The sequence below is a fragment of the Leiobunum rupestre genome, chromosome 7, assembly GCF_980474605.1.
Source record: "Leiobunum rupestre chromosome 7, qqLeiRupe1.1.hap1, whole genome shotgun sequence".
Taxonomy (NCBI): domain Eukaryota; kingdom Metazoa; phylum Arthropoda; class Arachnida; order Opiliones; family Sclerosomatidae; genus Leiobunum; species Leiobunum rupestre.
In genome coordinates this window covers 57517172-57536907 of record NC_143390.1, presented here as the reverse complement: position 1 = coordinate 57536907, position 19736 = coordinate 57517172, and the positions used below count along the sequence as shown (strand labels likewise).

General features: G+C 34.6%; 1 protein-coding gene across 1 annotated transcript; it reads right to left on the bottom strand.

Annotated features, from left to right (window-relative positions):
* Positions 1-1937: 1937 nt before the first annotated feature.
* LOC149937558 (uncharacterized) lies at positions 1938-19433 on the bottom strand. The gene is made up of 2 exons (XM_090154447.1): positions 19357-19433; positions 1938-2376 (listed from the first exon to the last, which is right to left on the bottom strand). Exon 2 carries the CDS (start codon positions 2305-2307, stop codon positions 1945-1947), a length of 363 nt encoding a protein of 120 aa, XP_090010573.1. The 5' UTR covers positions 2308-2376; positions 19357-19433; the 3' UTR covers positions 1938-1944.
* Positions 19434-19736: the final 303 nt, after the last annotated feature.

Here is a 19736-nt window from a genome sequence, read left to right as displayed (position 1 = left end):
CCTTTTTTGAGAAAAAAAATTGTATTTTGTTTTACATTTAGCATTATGACAATAGTAAACTAAAAGTGAAAGTGCATGAGAAAAGACAGGGGGCTATTGACTATTTTGCTGAACCGCTAAATAACATTAAAAATTCCCGTGCAGAAATTCAGCGGTTCAGCAAATTAGTCAATTTCGTCCAGACGGTTTATAAGGTAGTAGCTTCTATGTAGGAGGAATCCTACAAAATTCAGCGGATCGGGCGTCCAGACGTTCAGCAAATTTGGCAATCCCATTAGCATCTCGTAAAATACATAGAAATACCAAAATCGTCTTCCTTCGACTTTATGATATATCTTTACAAGCAAGAGCTATTAAAACTTGAATTTGTAAAAAAGACCAACAAAATTTTTGAAATATTTTTATTTGGGTTTTAGATTTCCCCCAGTTCTTGTTGGTCTTTTTACCTCTTCACGTTTTTATAGTTCTATATCAATAGACCAAAGGTGGTTTTCTTGCTTTTTTACACAGAAAGAACCGATCACCGTTGTGATCCCAAATAATTTAGGACTTCATTTTCAAAAACCATGCATGGATTTTAGTTTGGGTTTCAATGCCTTCGTAAATTTAGCTACTCATTTTGAGTCAGAGAGCAAGTTTTAAAGCAATAATTATATAAAATGCTTTGCTTATGACGTAATACTATTTCATAGTCTAATACATATTTTTTACCTCTCCGAGGGGACTTTGTACAACCACCGTGTCTGTCTGCCTCCGAACGCGTTCGTATTTTCGGGGAAAAGGGTAAACACTGCGTACCCAGTTTCTTAGAATCAGGGAAAAGGTTTTTCCAAAAGCGCCCTTTTTTGTCATTGGGTGTAGTATAATTTTTTATCGGCCGGGATTCGAACCCGAGCCCTCTTGCACGACAGGTGAGCGTTCTACCGCAGGACCACGGATACAGTTACGCTTCACTGAAAATTAAAAACTCTTCCGAGGAGAGGTATATTTTGGCTTGCCAACTTGTTTTAAACTAATTTTTTTGCAGATATTTGAAGATAATGAAACCGCTGACGAGAACATCGAAACCATTCCGAAATCGTTTATTTTCGATGAAACCTCATTGGAAAGATATGCTGCAGAAATAAGCGATCATAGCCGAACCTGTCAAAATGACCTTTCTTTGAAACACGCAAGACACGTTACTGGGTTTGTCAAAGAGCTTCAATACGAGTGCCAAATTGGGCACAAGAAGAAAATTGTCACCTCCAGTTTCTTGGGAGATTTTTACAAAATAAATTGTTTCCTATTTGTTGCATTTGCATGCAGCGGCATGCTCAAAGTGCAATTTGAAAAATTTGTCAGGTTTTCAAATTTAGGAACTTATCGTTGTGTAACTTAATCGCTTTTCGACAAACATAAAACGAACTCCAATGTTACCTTCCGATTCTGCCATATCATCATCTGCAATATTAACTTTTAAAACTTCGTTACTATCTAAATTATGGGTTTTAGCTTGCTATTCTTAAAAAACCTTTTTCACAACTTTCCCGATTTTTGTGGTGCGGATTATGTACCAGAAATTACGCGTATTCAATTCTAAATATGAATAATTTCGGCGATATTAGTATCAAATAAATTGAAACCAAAATTAATTATTTCATTTTTTAATAAATAATTTTTTACAAGATTTCACAATCTGAAAAGGAAAATAAAAAGAAATTAACAAATATTTTTTTTTATATATTCCCCGTTTTTTTACTAATTTTGGTCAGCAAATGCTGTTAGTTCACTTTCAATATCCCCATCAAACAGAAAATTCCTATTAACCCTCCAGTGGCTTAGAAAAAAAGATCTCGTAACGTATGCTAGTTAGTCATTCCAATTATAACTAAATAATTTATATTAACCCGTTTCAGCAATGAGTGTTTTTGGAATAAAAAAATACTTACTAAGTAGTGTGGCTTAACCGTGGATGGCAGCTCCGTAAGCTGGGATGGCTCCGTAAGCTCCGACGGCGACGGCGGCTGGGGCATGATGGACGGTGGAGTATCCGTAAGAGTGTCCTCCGAGACCCAAACCGATTGGGGCGGCGGCGATGGCTGGGCGGGCGACGGCGAGACCACCGAGACCGTATCCGAGGGCTGGACGGGCAACGGCGACTCCTCCGAGACCGTATCCGAGGGCTGGGTGGGCAACGGCGACTCCTCCGAGGCCGTATCCGAGAGCTGGGGCGGCGACGACGGCCTTAGTGGCTACTGGGAGGCCACGGACGTCGTAACGGGAGGAGGCGGCGAGACCGTGTCCGTAGTGGGTTGGGTGGACCATGTGGTCGACGGAGTCGTAACCACCGATGGCTCCAGCGCAAGCGCAGGCGACGAGGGAAGCGAAAACGATCTGCGACAAAGAGAAGAAACAAGGAATAATAACGGCTAATCGAAGTCATTGACCAAATGTATGGTGCAATGTCATTGCCACATACTGTGATCAAACTGTAAGTAAATGAACTGCCAATGACACAAAATCTCAACCCTAACTTTTTATTGCCTGGCACCCATATTCACGCTCTTTCATTTCAATACAATAGAGTGCTACCATATAAAACCAAATTTAATTTTTAAAAGAGCTCAAAGATTTTAAACGAAAGTTATGAAATTTTCGATTTCAACGGCTTTAAAATTATATAACATTAAAATTTGTTTTCGCAAACTTAATTTCTAGAAATATTTGAAACTTTATGAGAAAAATTGAGATAGTTGAGTGAAAAGCCGTAGGAGTATTAATCTTTAAAATAAACTTTCTGTTAAATTATGAGTTTTTCCTAAATTCATATTCAAGCAAAACATTTTAAATTAAATAAAAAAATTACTTGAATTATTAAACCGAATCTTAAACCTTATATAAAATAAACTTTTTGTTAAATTATGAGTTTTTCCTAAATTCATATTCAAGCAAAAAATTTTAAATTAAATTAAAAAATTACTTGAATTATTAAACCGAAACTTAAACCTTTTATGATTTTTCAGAATATGAACGAACTGCCGTTTAGTTAAACAGCTAGCAAATAATATTCATGGAAGTCTTATTACAATTTTAAGGGAAAGGTTGCTTACCAAAGCGTTCATGGCTGCAAAGTGGGTTTTAATCCGTGAGGATAAGAAACGGTTACGAGAAGAAAGTTGGTTAGCGAGAGTATGATTGAGATTTTGACGGAAATCCGCTTTTATATCCGATGATCGACCTAAAAAGGTCCGCGCGAAACGCCCTTTTCCCTACAGAAGCGGAATGGACAAACCGGGCGGCGAAGGAACCGGTCTCTGCAGAGGGCAGCGCCTTCCGAACGGGAACAGCACCGGAGAAACAGAGCACTCACTCTCACCTTCAACTTGAATTCGCGCAATCTTCGTTTGTTAATGTAGGATGTTAGCCTCAGGGCTGAATGTTAAACACGCCAGCCACTTTACGCGAGGCTTTCTTCGTTCATGGAAAATTTAAATGTGAGAGCACTTGGAGCGCTGGATTTAGAAATATTTCGAAATTCACAGGAAGGGATTAATCTAATCTCTTTGTCAATTCATTGTCGAAATTTTTTTCGAGTATCAAACATGTACACTGTTTAAAAAGTCTTCGACAGGTGAAATTTTTGCCCTCTTTTAAGTTCTGCTAGTAAATTATATAATAGATAAATCGATGAAACCAATTGCAACTATTATTTAGTTTTCAATATCCTTCGCTATTTATCGGTTTCGTCCGCCAAAAATTAATTGTTTGGCGGGAACCGTCAAAACTCATTTTTGACAACTTTTTAAATATTGGTTCTACGGCACTGACTCGCGCGTTTTTGAATTCACAGTGGCTGGTTCATATTTAGCAAGTGGAAAAATTATACCTCTACAACCAACGGTTGAGAAAATATCGCGTTTACAAACTTTCGTCGAAACTAGGAAACACTTAAAACCCACCAAGCGATTATTAATAACGCAACTTCGACAGCAATCCTACAACACATATTTAAATAAAGGCTGGTTTAAATTTGTGGTAACAATTATTATAAACAAGTTATAACGCAAATTGCTTTTTAAAAGCCGAATAACCCACTACGAACTATAGTAGCTTCATATGGAAACCCAACGTACAACACGGGAAAAATTTTATGTAATATAATTTCCCCTTTAATTGGAAACAATATTTCTTGTTTAAAAAACTCTGAAGATTGTATTAAAAAACTAAAATCCCATTGCCCTGTCTTATCCCAGAATGACGTCTTAGGGAGTTTTGATATAACCGATATGTATGGTAGTATCCCTATAAATGAAGCCCTTAAATTATTGGAATCTAAATTGAGAAATGACCCTAATTTATTACAAAGATCTCCTCTTAAAATCAATACAATTCTTAAGCTTTCGGAATTATGTTTAAATAGTACTTATTTTGACTTTAATTCCCAAATTTATAAACAAAAAGACGGCCTAGCAATGGGGAATCCATTATCACCGGTTATAGCAAATCTCTTCGTGGAAAATCTAGAGGATACCATTTTTGGGTCGGACATGGACAAAAATCATTTGGCTTGCTGGCTTCGTTTTATGGATGATATATTTTTTGTATGGAAGGGAGACTTGGATTCATTAACGACTTTTCACAATGATTTAAATAATTTACATAACTCTATTCACTTCACTCTTGAACTAGAAGTTAACCACGAAATTCCTTTTTTAGACCTATTTATTAAAAATGTTAATGGTAAACTAACCTTTTCATTATTCCAAAAGCCTACTCATTCAAAAACCTTTTTAAACTTTAATTCAAACCACCCCAACCATGTAAAAACATCAGTCGTAAAAGGTTTAAAACACCATATTGAATCCATATCTGATAACCCAATTGCGGATAAATTAAAAATTAAAAATCAGTTAATTGAATCAGATTATCCAAAAACACTTATAGAAACCATATTTGACAGAAACTTAATCAGCATGCCTTCTGATATGAAAAGTAAACCTAAAGAGGAGGTTTTAGTTTTACCCTATATACCTAAAACCACAGAGAAACTTAAACGTATTTTGAAAAATTATAAAATAAACTTAGTATCAAAAACCACTAATATACTAAAAAATCAAATTTCTCATTTAAAACCTAAAATAGAAGATTCCGCCATTCGAGGCGTTATTTATGAAATCCCTTGCTCATGTGGAAAAACGTATATTGGTGAAACAAAACGTTCCATTTTAGACAGGATACGTGAACATAAATCCTGCGTGGCTAAGGGCGATATGAATAACGGAATTTCAAAACATATTTGGTCTACGTTAAACCACTCTATTAAATGGGATGATTACAAAATTTTAAAACGGGAAACCAATTGGTACAAAAGAAAATTCTATGAAGGATTGTATATTCGTAAACTAGGTAATTTAAATTTAGATAAAGGATGTCAAGAAGTAACTAATTGGGGTAATATTGTGATTTAAAATTTTATTTTATTTTATATTTATATTTTAATAATTCACACTGACTTACATATACTTTGGATTTATCGGTTACATTGATTCTATTACACACGTAAATTGTTAAAATCAGTAAAACTTTTGTTTATTTTTTAACACGCTGACCTTCTGCTCGCGTGATATTAGAACTTGAATATGGCGCGTGGTAAAAAATTTTAAATCAAATTAAAACTAACGAACGACTGAAGAAGAGCCTCGGCTCGAAACGTCTTGTATAAAATAAGTTTTATCTTCTAATACCATGCCGTTTTCTCTGAATTAAACATAATTTCTACTAAAAAATGATATTCTTAAAACCACTTGCCAAGTTGTCCTAGGAATTTGTTTTTTATTAAACCGGCCTTTAATTAAATATATTTTCAATGTTGTTGGATCTCTGTCGAAGTGGCGTTATTAATAATCGCTAGATGCATTTTAGGTGTTTCGAAATTTTGACGAAAATTTGCAAACGTGATAACTTCTCAACCGTTGGTTGTAGAGGGATAATTTTTCCACTTTCTAAATATGAACCGACCATTGTGAATTCAAAAACGCGCGAGTCAGTGCCGTAGAACCAATATTTAAAAAGTTGTCGATGAATAAAAGTGCGACACCGAAACAATCTTCTTGATATGTTAGTATTGCGTGCTGCGCAAATTACTTAAATGCGTATTCTCTCCTAATATTTAAAAGGCCGTAGCTCGCGAACTATTGGTTGAAATTAAAAAATTCAAACACTTTTCCGATTTAAATCGACCCAGAGGAATATGAAAATCATAATTAAAAATCAAATTTCCAAGCGGCGAAAAAAGTTACTATTCCACATTTTGGAAAGTTTAGACGAAAATAGGTCAAAACCTATACGTTTCCTTATGTCAAAATATGTGTATTGTAGGGCTTTTTCTGTTGTTTTCAACAAGCTAGGAACTTTGTTATTAGCATTTCTAGAAAATAAATTGTCCCCATTTAAATTTTTAAATTATAGGACGAACAAACTTTTGAGACAGAGTGTACTTCTTGAATAATATTTTTTAATATATTAATACTATACTATTTTTATTATCTGTTGAATCATCAAATATTGTATACGGCACTAAACGATTATTTAGAGGTGGCATTACAAGCAGGCACAGACCTCCGGATGCAAGTGGGGCACTCAGCGCCTTCAATTGCATACGCAATTTTCCATTATGTTAATTGAAGGGTAATTTCATTTCTATTAACAAATTATTAAATCGCACTCGAGTTTTGCATACGGGCACCAATCAAAACTGTGTTATATTTGCTAATATTTCGAACTTTACTCAGAACAAGACGGAGCTCTCTTAAGGTAAAACATTTTAAAGTCTACTTTGTGAACCTTTAAAAAAATCTCATGTTATATAACGAATATTTTAGTATAATAGTACAATAGTAGAATATAGTGGAATATTTAAGATCCCACCAAAAAAGGCCAACATTAGATGTAGCTTACTCTGGGTCGCCTGTCGGTATCAAGCACCCCTATTTTTTCAGAATATTTTATCTCGGACAATGGTCATACCCAGAGTTCGGGTCGGGAGCTTTAGACCTCCCGTCCAATTATCCTGTTACCTTTGATGGCACGGCTTAGTTTATTTTTACTTTATTTTTGGAATGCCAGGGATGACTTATTATAAATCTATCATACCCGATGCCAGGGCAATAAAAACGAACTCTTTAGAAGTTTGTTGGAAACCGAATGTTTCGAACTTTCCGATTAATCTTAATTTTTGAGGGTCAGTGAAAACCCGTGAGCTTTTGAAAAATATTTCTCGCGGTGAACTTTGACATATCACCAAGGAAGGGTCATTTAGACCCAGGATGTAGTTCCTTCGTTGGATTGGATCCTTTTCGAAATTATGGGACGGTGTTAGAAAACCGCCCTCCAACGTGTCCGGTATAATGAAGTAGAAGAGAACTGTTCTTCAAAAAAGACGGGAGCAACTTCTCCACCCAGTCCATGGGGCCATGGCACCCTAATATAAAAAGAGAGACATAGTCTCCACTTTCGGTTTTTAAGTGGGTTCCCGCCAGCCGTGAATCTGTAAATAGTGCCTTGGATGTGCTCACCGAAAGCAAACAGGTCAACCTATAGTTGAGTATGAAACCAAGATCGATATAACTCTAGTAGAACAATGGTTCGCCACTGACCCCAATCGTATTAAAATCCCTGGCATTCATCCAATGTTTAGTAGTATTTTTGTAGGATTTAATAAATTAGTAGTTGTGCATGCTGCATGTTTCATTTTGGGGGAAATGTACGCGTAACATTTAACAGTAGTAAAATTGTTGTATAACCAAATTTAAAATTCTTAGTAATGATTGATAAATAATAATAAATCCATTTTAATTAAAGTAACTCTAGATTTGACCAAATTCTTTCGCTCTAAACCCTATTCCTAGTTTTAGGCTTTGTAGGGCCACCGAGGGCAGCTAGTAGGCCTACTGGAAAAGTTGTTACACTGATCGAACTATTTCAAGGTTACTTTGACCTGATCGTACTTTTTAAGGTTATTGTTACCATATCAAACTATTTCAATATTACGAGTATGTTTTTCCTTTCATGCCGGTTTTTTGAGCTATTATTTGTAGAAATGAGCCGGGGTCATGTCTCGCATCACTGTTATTTGTGACTACTACGAAAGGCAAACGGTTCTCTACCTCCACCGCGAGTAAAGTTAACATAAAATAATATTTTTTTTTAAGAAAAAAGTAAATTAGAGTTTGGTTTAACAAATTGATTGACACAAAATTAGATATAAACCTTTAAGCGAATGCAAAAATTACAATTTTAATAAAAGTATATTCATACAAAAATTTCGAGACACATTGACGTGACCATTATTTTCCGTTATAACACTCGATTCTTCTTTAACAACGGCAAATTTTGTTTAATATAAGGGATCATTTATACGAAAATGATGTGATATAATGAAATGATAGTAATGCATTTTTTTACAAGGAGAGAATGCCCGAAATTAAGAGATTTTTGAAAAAAAAAACAAAACCATTAAAAAATTACCTAAATTAGTACATCGTACTTCGGCACTCTTAGCATCGTCGATAAAATATCACGATCTCCGTGAAAACAGTTTGTATTGCAAAAATGTTTACAAAGGAAAGTAGGAATATTTTCCGATAGCAAAACACTGGTTTTTTCAAAACAACGTTTCGTCATTCGTTCAAGAAACAGTACGCCAGCGGTGAGTCTTTTATTAAGATGCAACTTTTTAAGTAACGCTTCATCGATTACCCCGATTGTTAATCAACGACACAAAATTCTTATTGATTCGTATTTCGTGCCGTGGTATTTTATATATGGGAAGCAAAGATTATATTATTGTTAATCGTAGTTTTAACGAACGATATTGTTCAGTTATCGAATTTATGTATTCCTCTTTGTAATGCGAAATATCATAATAATCATAAATATACCGACCCCTTCTCCTAAAATAATTGTTGGTCGAATATTTTGGCGATTGGGACATCCAGTTATTCGTTATTATTGCAGGTAAGGGAAGGGCCCGTCCTTTTACCGGGAGTAACAAATAAAATATTCCTTAAGCCTTGGTACGTAATATAAGCTTTTGTTAATAAGTTAATGCAAGTGCATCTGGTCTAATTCGTGCTAAATGATTTTTGTTAATAAATTGTATTATCATCCACGTTCTTATAAAATACGAGGATATACCTAGCTTTGATTCAGTATATATACTAAAGTTTTGCCAACTATTTCATTGAGTCTAGTTTTGTTAATAATCCGAAAAAAAAGTATTTTTAATGTTTTTAACTTTTTATCGATATAAAATGTCTAATATCAGTAAACATTCTACAAAACATTAATATTGTTACATTGTTAATCAGTTTAAACTTGTCCAGAGGTTTAGTTTTACTTTCAGATTCGAAAATATTAGGTGAAAATGCCGCTTTATTTAAATTTGCAAATAATATATTAGACTTTTTATATTTTTATGCGGAAACATTTCCGACTTACAACACTAATTGAGTCCAAGTTAAAGAACAAGTTTTGATAACTATGTTGATTACATATGAATTAAGATAAAATCAATAATATTATTAAAGGCTTTCGTCAAAGAAGAACAAGGAGCGTAGTGAAAAGTTTTATGTAAGAAAAAGTTCATCAGAACAACCCAGTAATGATGGTAATAGAGCAGCCACCTTACCGCGACTTATGGATACTTATCCTCTCACTGGGGGGTTTGCCTCAAGTGCTTCAATTGGCAAGGGAAAACGAACTTCACACATTTTTGCTTGACACCCGGAAGAGGGCAGGCGACAGGCTGCTCTGTCAAAATTTTGTATTCCATTGAGAGCAGCTCTTTCGAGCATTTTCAGTACTTCTGGGTTATTATTATTATTATTTCATTATAATACTGAGTCAGAAAATTACTATTAAAGAAGAAGCCAGTGTCATGCCTATTCAACTTAAGTTTCTTATGGTAGAAGATTGTAAAATGTGATATGTTTTCTAGGCTTACCTTAAAATGATTTTTCATAGGAATAAACAATAAATAATTATATAATAACCTTAATTGTAAATGTAATATTAAATTTTAAGTGTTATTGTAGTTAAGGACGTTAGATTTATGATATATACTTAATCAAAAAAATTTGCAGACACGAAGAAGCGGTAACAGGGTATGGCTTAAATCCCTACACAATGACCCCTACGCAGAAATTTCCTGCCTTCACTCAGCCCTACCTTAAAACGCGAATGTAGCAACGCAGTAGAGGGTAATTAAAGTTAACCACCAAACCCTGTAGAGTCAAACCACAATATCTTAATTTGGAAGAAAGAGTATGTGCTAAAGGGTTTATGGAACTAATTTTTCTTATCCACCAACCTAATTGAATTCAAGTTGCAAAGTGCGAACAAGATTATTTTTCTCACTGTTCAACTTAAATATTATTATAATGGAAATCTGGGAAGGATAGAAAAATTCGATGTAAATTTTTAAATTATACCCATATCTTTAAAAAGTTAAAACGGTTTAATTTTTATTATATTTATTGTTGCTATATAATGAGTAACAAAAATATTTTAATTACATTTGGTCATCAGATAGAAATATTTTATGATTAAAAGAGTTCTTCTTAATTGTTTTAATTATATTGAATTGTATAAAATGAAAAAATAATAAAAACTAATTGGATTAGACGCTGATTCGAATCTCGATATGAATATATTCAATGCGCTTTCCAACATTTCTCCAGAAGCTTACCTTCCAATGTAAAAGGTTACTTTTCTGAGCAAAGAAGATAAATTTACTAATTTTCATCACCAAACGAGTTGTATCTAAACTGAGAGTGATTTAATTTAAAGTTTTCACTTTGGTTGAGTGTACTTAAATTGTTAAAGTCGGAGCCATCCTGATCTTAGTACATGTACATAAGTAACAAAAAGTTGTTTCATTGTGCTGAATAGAGTAGCCCGCAAGAGACTTGCGACCAATTTGAGATCGGTTCCCTTTCATGGTTGTGTACTCAATCTCAGTAAATCCTCAAATAAATAATTAATTAAGTAATTAAAACAAAAAAACCTGTACTATAAATTAACTGCTTCTGTAATCATAATTCAGACTTCAACAAAGTTCAACAGATGAACAACCAAGCAGCTTTTTGTTGGAAATTAAAATTTGTCAAATTATGGTTCCAAAAAAAGGGGATTCACAAATAACTTTTTTTAAACAAAAATGCACTTTTTACCTCTCCGAGGGGACTATGTCCCTTAGGAGGGGTTTTACAATCATCGTGTCTGTGTGTGTGTCTGTCTGTCTGTCTGTTTGGGTGTGTGTGTGTGTGTCTGTCTGTCTGTCTGTTTGGGTGTGTGTGTGTGTGTCTGTCTGTCTGTCTGTTTGGGTGTGTGTGTGTGTCTATATTCTGCGAACGCGTTACCGGGACAAAGTCCAAAACGCGTTACCGGAGCAAAGTCGAAAAACCGTTTTTGCAGAACTTTAAAGGTTGGCAAAACCACCGTCTAACGGTAAGCGTTAACGGTTGGTGCGGTTGGGTGTGGTTTGGTGCGGTTGTTGTTTTTTCGTTAACACTCACCGTCGTGACGGTTTCAACTTAGTTTCATTCGAAATGTTATTATTGTAATGTTTATCTTCGGGAATGTTGAGTTTGCGTTATGGCGGTTGTGGGTGATGATTTTGTTGTGTATGCGTTTTGTATGTATGGGTGTTTGCTCTCCAACTTCTTCATACTGACTTTTGGGACGGATCGAGTGCTGAGGGTTACGATAAACGTCTCAACGTCCAAATGGCAGGGTTTCCACCAATTGTTTACGGTATTCGTCTTAGTATCAATTTTGCAATCGCATCGGGCGGGATTCGAACCCGAGCCCTCCTGTATGACAGGCGAGTGTTCTACCACAGAACCACCGATACCTGTTACGATTCAAAGAAAATTATAAGCTCAGCTTAAGCGGAATCGTTTATTACAAATTAACAGAGCATTAAATTTCAGTTTTTAAAATAGAACGAAATTTCGTGTTTCATTTAAATTATTGCATCGAATGTAACGTCTTCTCTGTTGATTAAAAAGAATGCTCCGCCCAGGATTCGAACCCGAGCCCTTCTATATGACAGGTGATTGTTCTACCACAGAACCACCGATGCATATAACGTTTCTTAGAAAATTATAAACTCAGCTTAGCAGAAGAGTATATTAATGGTTTTTAAAGTCTACATTTTTTACGTTTGAAATTTTAAAGGTCAAATCTTGTTTTAGCGCAGTCAGCAAAGATAAGAGGGTTAAAGGGTAGAACCGATGGGTGGTCCACTTTGTTAGTTTTTTGTTATTTATTTACGGGTTTTATTATCGTCTTAAATATAGTTGTAATAACGCAAATGCGTTTATTTAACGATTATTGATATAAGAGCTGCCGTTTAGTCATGCGGCTCTCTGTGCCTTGTTGATGGTAAGGTTTTTGCTTCTTGGTAATACTTTTGGTGTGGATATTTGGATATCTATGATTCCTAACGCAGTCATTAATTTCCTGGGTGTTCGAGTCATTATATGATATTGGAAATTGGACGGCATTGGACTTTTGCATGCGGTATGTGTCCCAACGTCCACTGGAAGTCTACGAGTCGTCCACTACCAGAGGTCGAATATAGCTATTCTACGGTATCTTCATCAAAGGCGAGTGTTGAAATAATATGAGCGTTAAAGTTGCGGCAAGTATTTCGTAAGCGAGAATAATACAAATACCCTGTGTAGATATTTCTTTCATTAAAATTTGCTTCGTATTATATTCAACTGATAAACTTGTACAGTAAAAAGGGGTTAAATTCAATTGTGCATTGTTTTAGTACGTCTAACTCACTGTTGTAACTACTTAATTTATAATATTCTGAATAAATTAAAATCGGTTGTTTCGTCTCAATTATTTTAATCATAATTAAAATTTATACCAAGAGGGATAGAACCAGGATTACGTTTTTAGTAAATAACTCTGAAATGCGGAAATATATCTTTAATGGTAATCTCGAGATTTAATACCACTAGGGACAATTCTTCCGAGGAGAGGTATATTTTGGCAAGCTTTCCAACTTGTTAATTATTCAGTTCACTATGACTTTTGCGTTTTTTTAATCTTTTACAAAAATGTTACAATTCTTCAATACAGTTGCAATGTATGATACGCACTGAAAGTCAAATCACAAAAGCAATATAATATCACAAAAAGTTTGACGGATTGTCCAGATAAATTAATTTTGGTCTTTAGAATTACAAATATCATACGATAGTGATGGTCATGGGTATTGGGAAAGGTTCATCTAGCCAAAATTTTACAAACAATTTTTTTAAAAAGGATTTCCTGAAATACCACAATTTTCAGATATCTAAAAGTAATCTTATCAGGTTAATTTTTATATTCCCCTTACTCAATAATCTAATTTTTATTTGCCTTCAGTCCTTTATTATAGAAAAATAATGGCATTTACTAATATTTATTTATATAAAATTTGAATAGTTCTTTAGTTCTTTTATTGCTTAACAAGAGGTCTAAGCCCCATCACGTTAAGACAGTGGACAATACAAATTATACATATACAGAGGAAATATTATATACAGTTTGTATGTACAGGAAAACAATACAATGTGAGGGATAAACATTATTAGAACATTATTGTGCTTGTACCAAAAATAAGGTGTTGTGGATTCATTTCTCTATTTTGGTGGATTTGTTTTTTTTGCAAACTTCAAGCTGCATTAGTTTGAACTCTGTCGGGTTTTAACTTTCCTAGACCTTATAAAACTATTTCTGAGAACTATTTCTTAAACAGATGAATAACCGGAATAAGTGAAACTCCTTTTAGCTCTTTAGAGCAAAATTATGACTGGCGGTTTAATGTTTTAATTTGTCAAAAATATTTCTGGTCGCAATGGCACAACAAAAGGCTATTGCACGAAGGTCTACTGAACCCCCAAAAATTGAACAGAATCGGTAAAAATCAATTCTTGTATTATATCAGTTTTATTATCTCTGAAAGAAAACAAAAAAACGAAACGACCTCACAGCCAGTCTTATCCATTTAAATTGACGAATTTAACAAGAGCGATGGTGTAGCACTATTTAGATATTGATTTGGTTTATGTGTCTTGAAGAATAATTAACCCTGATCACAAAAATTTGGGTTTTTTCGTTTGTTTGTGAATCTTTATTTTATTCTGGATCTATTTCTTCTTGATTAACAAAATTAGTTTTAGCTCCAAATTAATAATAATCTTAAGCGGCGTTCAATTAAACAAGTTGGCAAGCCAAAATATACCTCTCCTCGGAAGAGTTTTTAATTTTCAGTGAAGCGTAACTGTATCCGTGGTTCTGCGGTAGAACGCTCACCTGTCGTGCAAGAGGGCTCGGGTTCGAATCCCGGCCGATAAAAAATTATACTACACCCAATGACAAAAAATGGCGCTTTTGGAAAAACCTTTTCCCTGATTCTAAGAAACTGGGTACGCAGTGATTACGCTTTGCCCCGAAAATGCGAACGCGTTCGCAGGCCTGTCAGACAGACCCATAGACAGACCCACAGACAGACAGACAGACACGGTGGTTGTATAACCCCTCCTAGGGTACAAAGTTCCCTCGGAGAGGTAAAAACCTGTAAATGTTGTTTCTGTTTCAGACCACATAAATGTCTTTCTAGCCCACATAAGCTTGAAGTGAGTGACAATCGTATTGCCTCATCCAAATCTAACTTTTAGTTTTCTGGAAGCGAAGAGGAAGATCATGAAATTAACTTTAATTATTGACTTTAGAGTCTGGAAAGTGATCCTCCAGCATATGCGTTAGTATCTCCTTTTTAGAACTGGAGTAACTACCATCTTTCAACTTAATACTATTCAGATGTTTTGTATTTTCATGCGCCAACATGCGCCATATTTTCCATTAGCTGGGAATATCAGAGATACTTTCACAAAAATCCTTCCATGAGGCCTATTTGGCTTCCCTGATGACAGGCAGTAAGGGTCTGCTTATAGGCGAACAAATCAACCGATCTTTTAGCTCTATTAAAAAGCTTGCGAGTAGTTTTGCTAAGTCTAGCAATCTCATTATTCCACCAATGAACTAACCTTGGCTGCTTGGTTCATAAGTGGTAGATGATTTCCAGTGATAACTCATAATTTTTCAGTGATTACCGGTGATTATTTTAAGTGAAATCCCATTAATACTTATGTGACTACCCCATTGGTTGCATGTGACCATTTTGAGCTCCAGCACCGAGGAAAGTTAAGAACCACACCCTCGTAAATAAAGATCAAGGTCTTCCCTATACCTTGACCAACTAGTTGTTCTAGGATTGTGAATAAACGGTAATTAACTGAGCAGGTTTGAACAAAACAGAGAAGTATAGTTTTCGATTATTCGAATGTGACGGTTTATGGGGCACATGCCATTGTGTCACACAGGGTTAATCATTTTCTGTGTACAAAGGTAAATAAATAACCTCACTCCTGTTACTTGTAAATATTCCATTAAGTCACTGCTGCCCCATTCAATATGATGAGCCTTGTCATTACATCCAATTAGAGGATAGCGCCGCCGATCTAACGCCGCCGCCGCCGATTATTTAGATAACGCCGAAACGCCGCCGCCGATAAATTTAATTTCGGCGCCGCCGCCGCCGCCGAAGCGTTTTTATTTCGCCGCCAAATTAATTTTCATTATTAGAGTATAATAATTGTGTTTTGACCAATAAATTCGAACTACATTGATTTTTATCGGTAGTGCTATGATTTCTAGGCTGTTGGGTGCACGGTGCATCGTGCTCGCGTTATAAAATTGGAAATAATTCTCTATAGGTCTGGCACCACTGCGAAGCGCGCCAAAGTTGTCTGCAGCAGACAGTTTGTTTCATCACAGTTGCCTCGTCTTGTACACTCGTGGCGATAATTGTGAAAGATCCACTTCAAAGCTTAGAAAATGAATATGAGAAAGAAGTGGACATTTCAGACAAGAGTTTGGTTGTGGTTTACCAAAATCTAAAAGAAGTTTTGTTTGGAAATATTTTGGCAACTTACATAAAGGATCAAAACCGATTGATAGTAAACACATCTACTGCAAACCTTGTTTAGAATTAAGCACAAATAAGAGTGGCATTAAACGAAGACTAAAAAGGTATTCTGCAACGATTAGTACGGCGAATCTCATTGCTCATTTAAGAGATGAACATGAAATTGTGGAGCATAATACTCAATCAGAATTCACTATAAATAGCATTAAAAACTTTTTCCAACCTAGTGGTTCTTCAAAATCTCTTCAAAACGAAGCTTTTAAAAGAGCAAGTTTGGGCCATAATCTTGTCCTTTGGTTTTGCAAAGATATGATACCTTTTATAGAAGCTTCAAACCAGGGACTAGAAACATTTCTTAGAACATACAAAGTTATCAACCCTACTGAGAAAATGCCCTTACCTCAGACATTAACTAGAGGCCCATTAGTTAAAATTTATAACCAAGGTGTAAGTGCAATGAAAACTGCATTAATTACCACACCAGACACCATTTGCATAACCACAGATGCATGGACTGACAATTACAAACATCTACCTTATGTCACAACAACAGCTCATTGGCTATCAGAAGAGTTTAAGCTTTCATCACTAGTATTGGAAACCTCTCTTCTACCACATCCACACACTGGAGAAAATCTAGCAGCTGATCTAAAACGAGTCTTAAGCAAATTTGGATTGTAAAATAAGAAGATAATAGCAGTGACTGATGGAGGGGCGAATGTTGTTAAGGCCTGTACTGTAGCCAAATTTGAGCGTCTTGGATGTGTTGCTCATCGTCTCCATTTAGTGGTATCTAAGGATACAATTGATAAAACTGATTCGGTTATGAACATTGTCAAAAGAGTCAGAAATATTATTAAACGTTTAACATTTAAAACTGATCTCTTAAGAAAAGAATCCAACAATATTCAAGAAGAAGCTCTAGAGAAATTACTAGAAGAAAACAATGATTTAGAGCAAATACTCCTCTCTGATAAAAGAATAGACCCTAACATTGAAGATCAAAGGGGCTCTCTCTCTAATTTAGATTCTACTTTCCACAATTTCAACTTATTTAACGAAGGCGCTCATACAACACTTAAAAAAGATGTCCCCACTAGATGGAATAGTACATTAATTTTGTTAAGAAGCATAATCCAAAACCACGATGTCATTGTTAAATGTTTAGAGACACTGAAAAAGTACAACTTGATATTAAGTGATGAAGAGCTCAACGAAATAAAAGAAATTTTGAAGTGCTTGACAGCTATTGAAACGGCGACTACTCTACTAAGTGGGTCAAAGTATGCTACAATAAATTTGGCTCTTCTTCTTAGAGCGGAAATTGAAAGTGCACTAACAACCGAAGATAATGCTGCTATCGCAGTAACGGAACTCAAGGAAAAACTAAAAATAAGTCTTGAAAAAAGATTTTCATTAAATGACTATTACATTTGTGGTGCACTTCTAGATCCAACCCTTAAAGATTTAAAAGTAGTAGACGATTATTTAAGTAGCATCAACCTAACAAAAACACAGTTCCTAGTTAACATGATCAATAAGTATGTTACATCAAACATTACTAGTAGAAATTCGAGTAATGAAGTACAGTGCCAAGTGTCTCGTTATAACACTCAGTCATTGCCGAATTGGAAGAAGCTTAAATTAGCACTAGTTGAAAAACATGGATTAAACTCGTCCAATGTTAGTGTAGAAAATGAAATTAGTTGCTACCTAGCTAGTCAAACTCTAATCTGTGATGATTTATTTAAATGGTGGGCATCTGTGATAAAAACGTATCCTAACCTTTCAGCTCTCGCTAGAATAATTTTAGCAATCCCTGCTACGAGTACCCCTTCAGAAAGGGCATTTAGTGCAGCTGGTCTACTTTTAGTTGCTAAAAGGGCTAGTTTATCTCCAGAAAACGCCAAAAGAATTTTATTTATACACGATAATTTTGAGTTTTTGAAAAAATGTTTTATAGATAACGAAAAATATTAAGTAGAAATACGTGTCACCTGCATTCACCAAAAAATAAAAATAAAAAAAAATAACTAGGATATAGCCTTTAACATTTTAAAAATTCCTGTGATACAAAGAAAAATCTTTTGTGATAAAAAATAATACTATTATTAAAATTGTACTACCGTCAATATTAATGTAAATGTTAAGGTTTTATAGTGTAAACTGTGTAACCAAAGATACTAGGCTCTTTCTCGTTTTGAAAACAAGTGGATTTTCGTTAAAATATATTTTATTAAACATGTATTTTTTGAAACTATGTTAGTTCTAGCAGTCTTTGTAAGGCTGGCGCTTCTGGGGGGGGGGGGGGGACTTTTTCCCCTTAGGCACCGCCGCCGCCGATCATTTCTTGAAAATCGGCGCGCCACGCCGCCGCCGGAAAAATTCTGGTTCCCGCCGCCGCCGTTGAAAATTGATTCGGCGCTATGCTCTACTGCTACATTGGCCGCTGATACCAAACGTTAGAAAAGCGTAGACTAACCGTTCAATTCGTTATAATTTGAATAAAATTAAAAACAATAATCTAAGATACCCTTTAAAGTTAAATTCCTTTAGAGTTTTTCAGTAAAACCACTTACTTTAAGTATTTTTCAATCCTTATACCAATATTTATATATTGGAATTGTTACAAAAGGTTCTTTTAAACGTAACTCAGTACATTAATTAAGTATTTTTAATTTACCGTAATTAAAATATAGATTTATGATTTCTCGCGACGATGTGTTTTTTCTCATATCAGCATATTGTGTTCAGGACCAACTTGTTTCTTTATCTCCGCTTATATCGTATTTTACTACCTATATTTGCATTTTGTAAAGCTATTTAAACGTATTGAACGTCAAGTATATATATATATATTTGTATATCGGAATTTAATTTAACGTATTCGTATACAATTTGCTAGTCGAGAGTTTTTTTTTCATTCACAAAATCGGCGTAAAATACATACTGCACCTAATAATTTCATTTCATTAAGAGTTAAATGAAATAATTTTTATTTTTACTTCTTCCGTCCACTCTACGCGCTACGTAAATCTAGACCTGCCGACTCCGCTGACACCCGTGTTGGTTTAAAAGCATTTTCCGAAAGTTTAATGAATTGAAGGGTATTTCTAAAGTCCATTGTTCAGGTATTAGTAAGTATTTCATATAAACTAACTTCTAAGTTTGAAGAAAATATGAATTTAGTTCGTAAATAAAATCCTTTTATAGTACTTTGAAGGACTCTTTATACGTTTTGAACTTGAATAAAATTAAAAACAATAATCTAAGATACCCTTTAAAGTTAAATTCCTTTATAGTTTATCAGTAAAACCACTTACTTTAAGTATTTTTTTAATCCGTTCGGTCTAATAGTAGATTACGCACCTATAATCCATGATGTTTTCATTTAAATTCAAATTATAACGAATTGAAAGTTTGAAGAAAATATGAATTTAGTTTGTAAATAAAAGGGACAAAGAGAGCAGCCAGTTCGTCATATTGCGAAGTAACTGGTGGATGTTGTGTATTTCCAAAAATTAAAAAAAATAATAGTATGCGTGTTTTTCTAGTATTTTTTCACCTATATTTACGTATTGAAATCTATTTTAACGTATTGAACGTAGAGTCAGAGGTTTTTGCAGCATTTAACTACCTATATTTACATTTCAGAAAGCTATTTAAACGTATTGAACGTAAAGAGTATATATTTGTATATCGG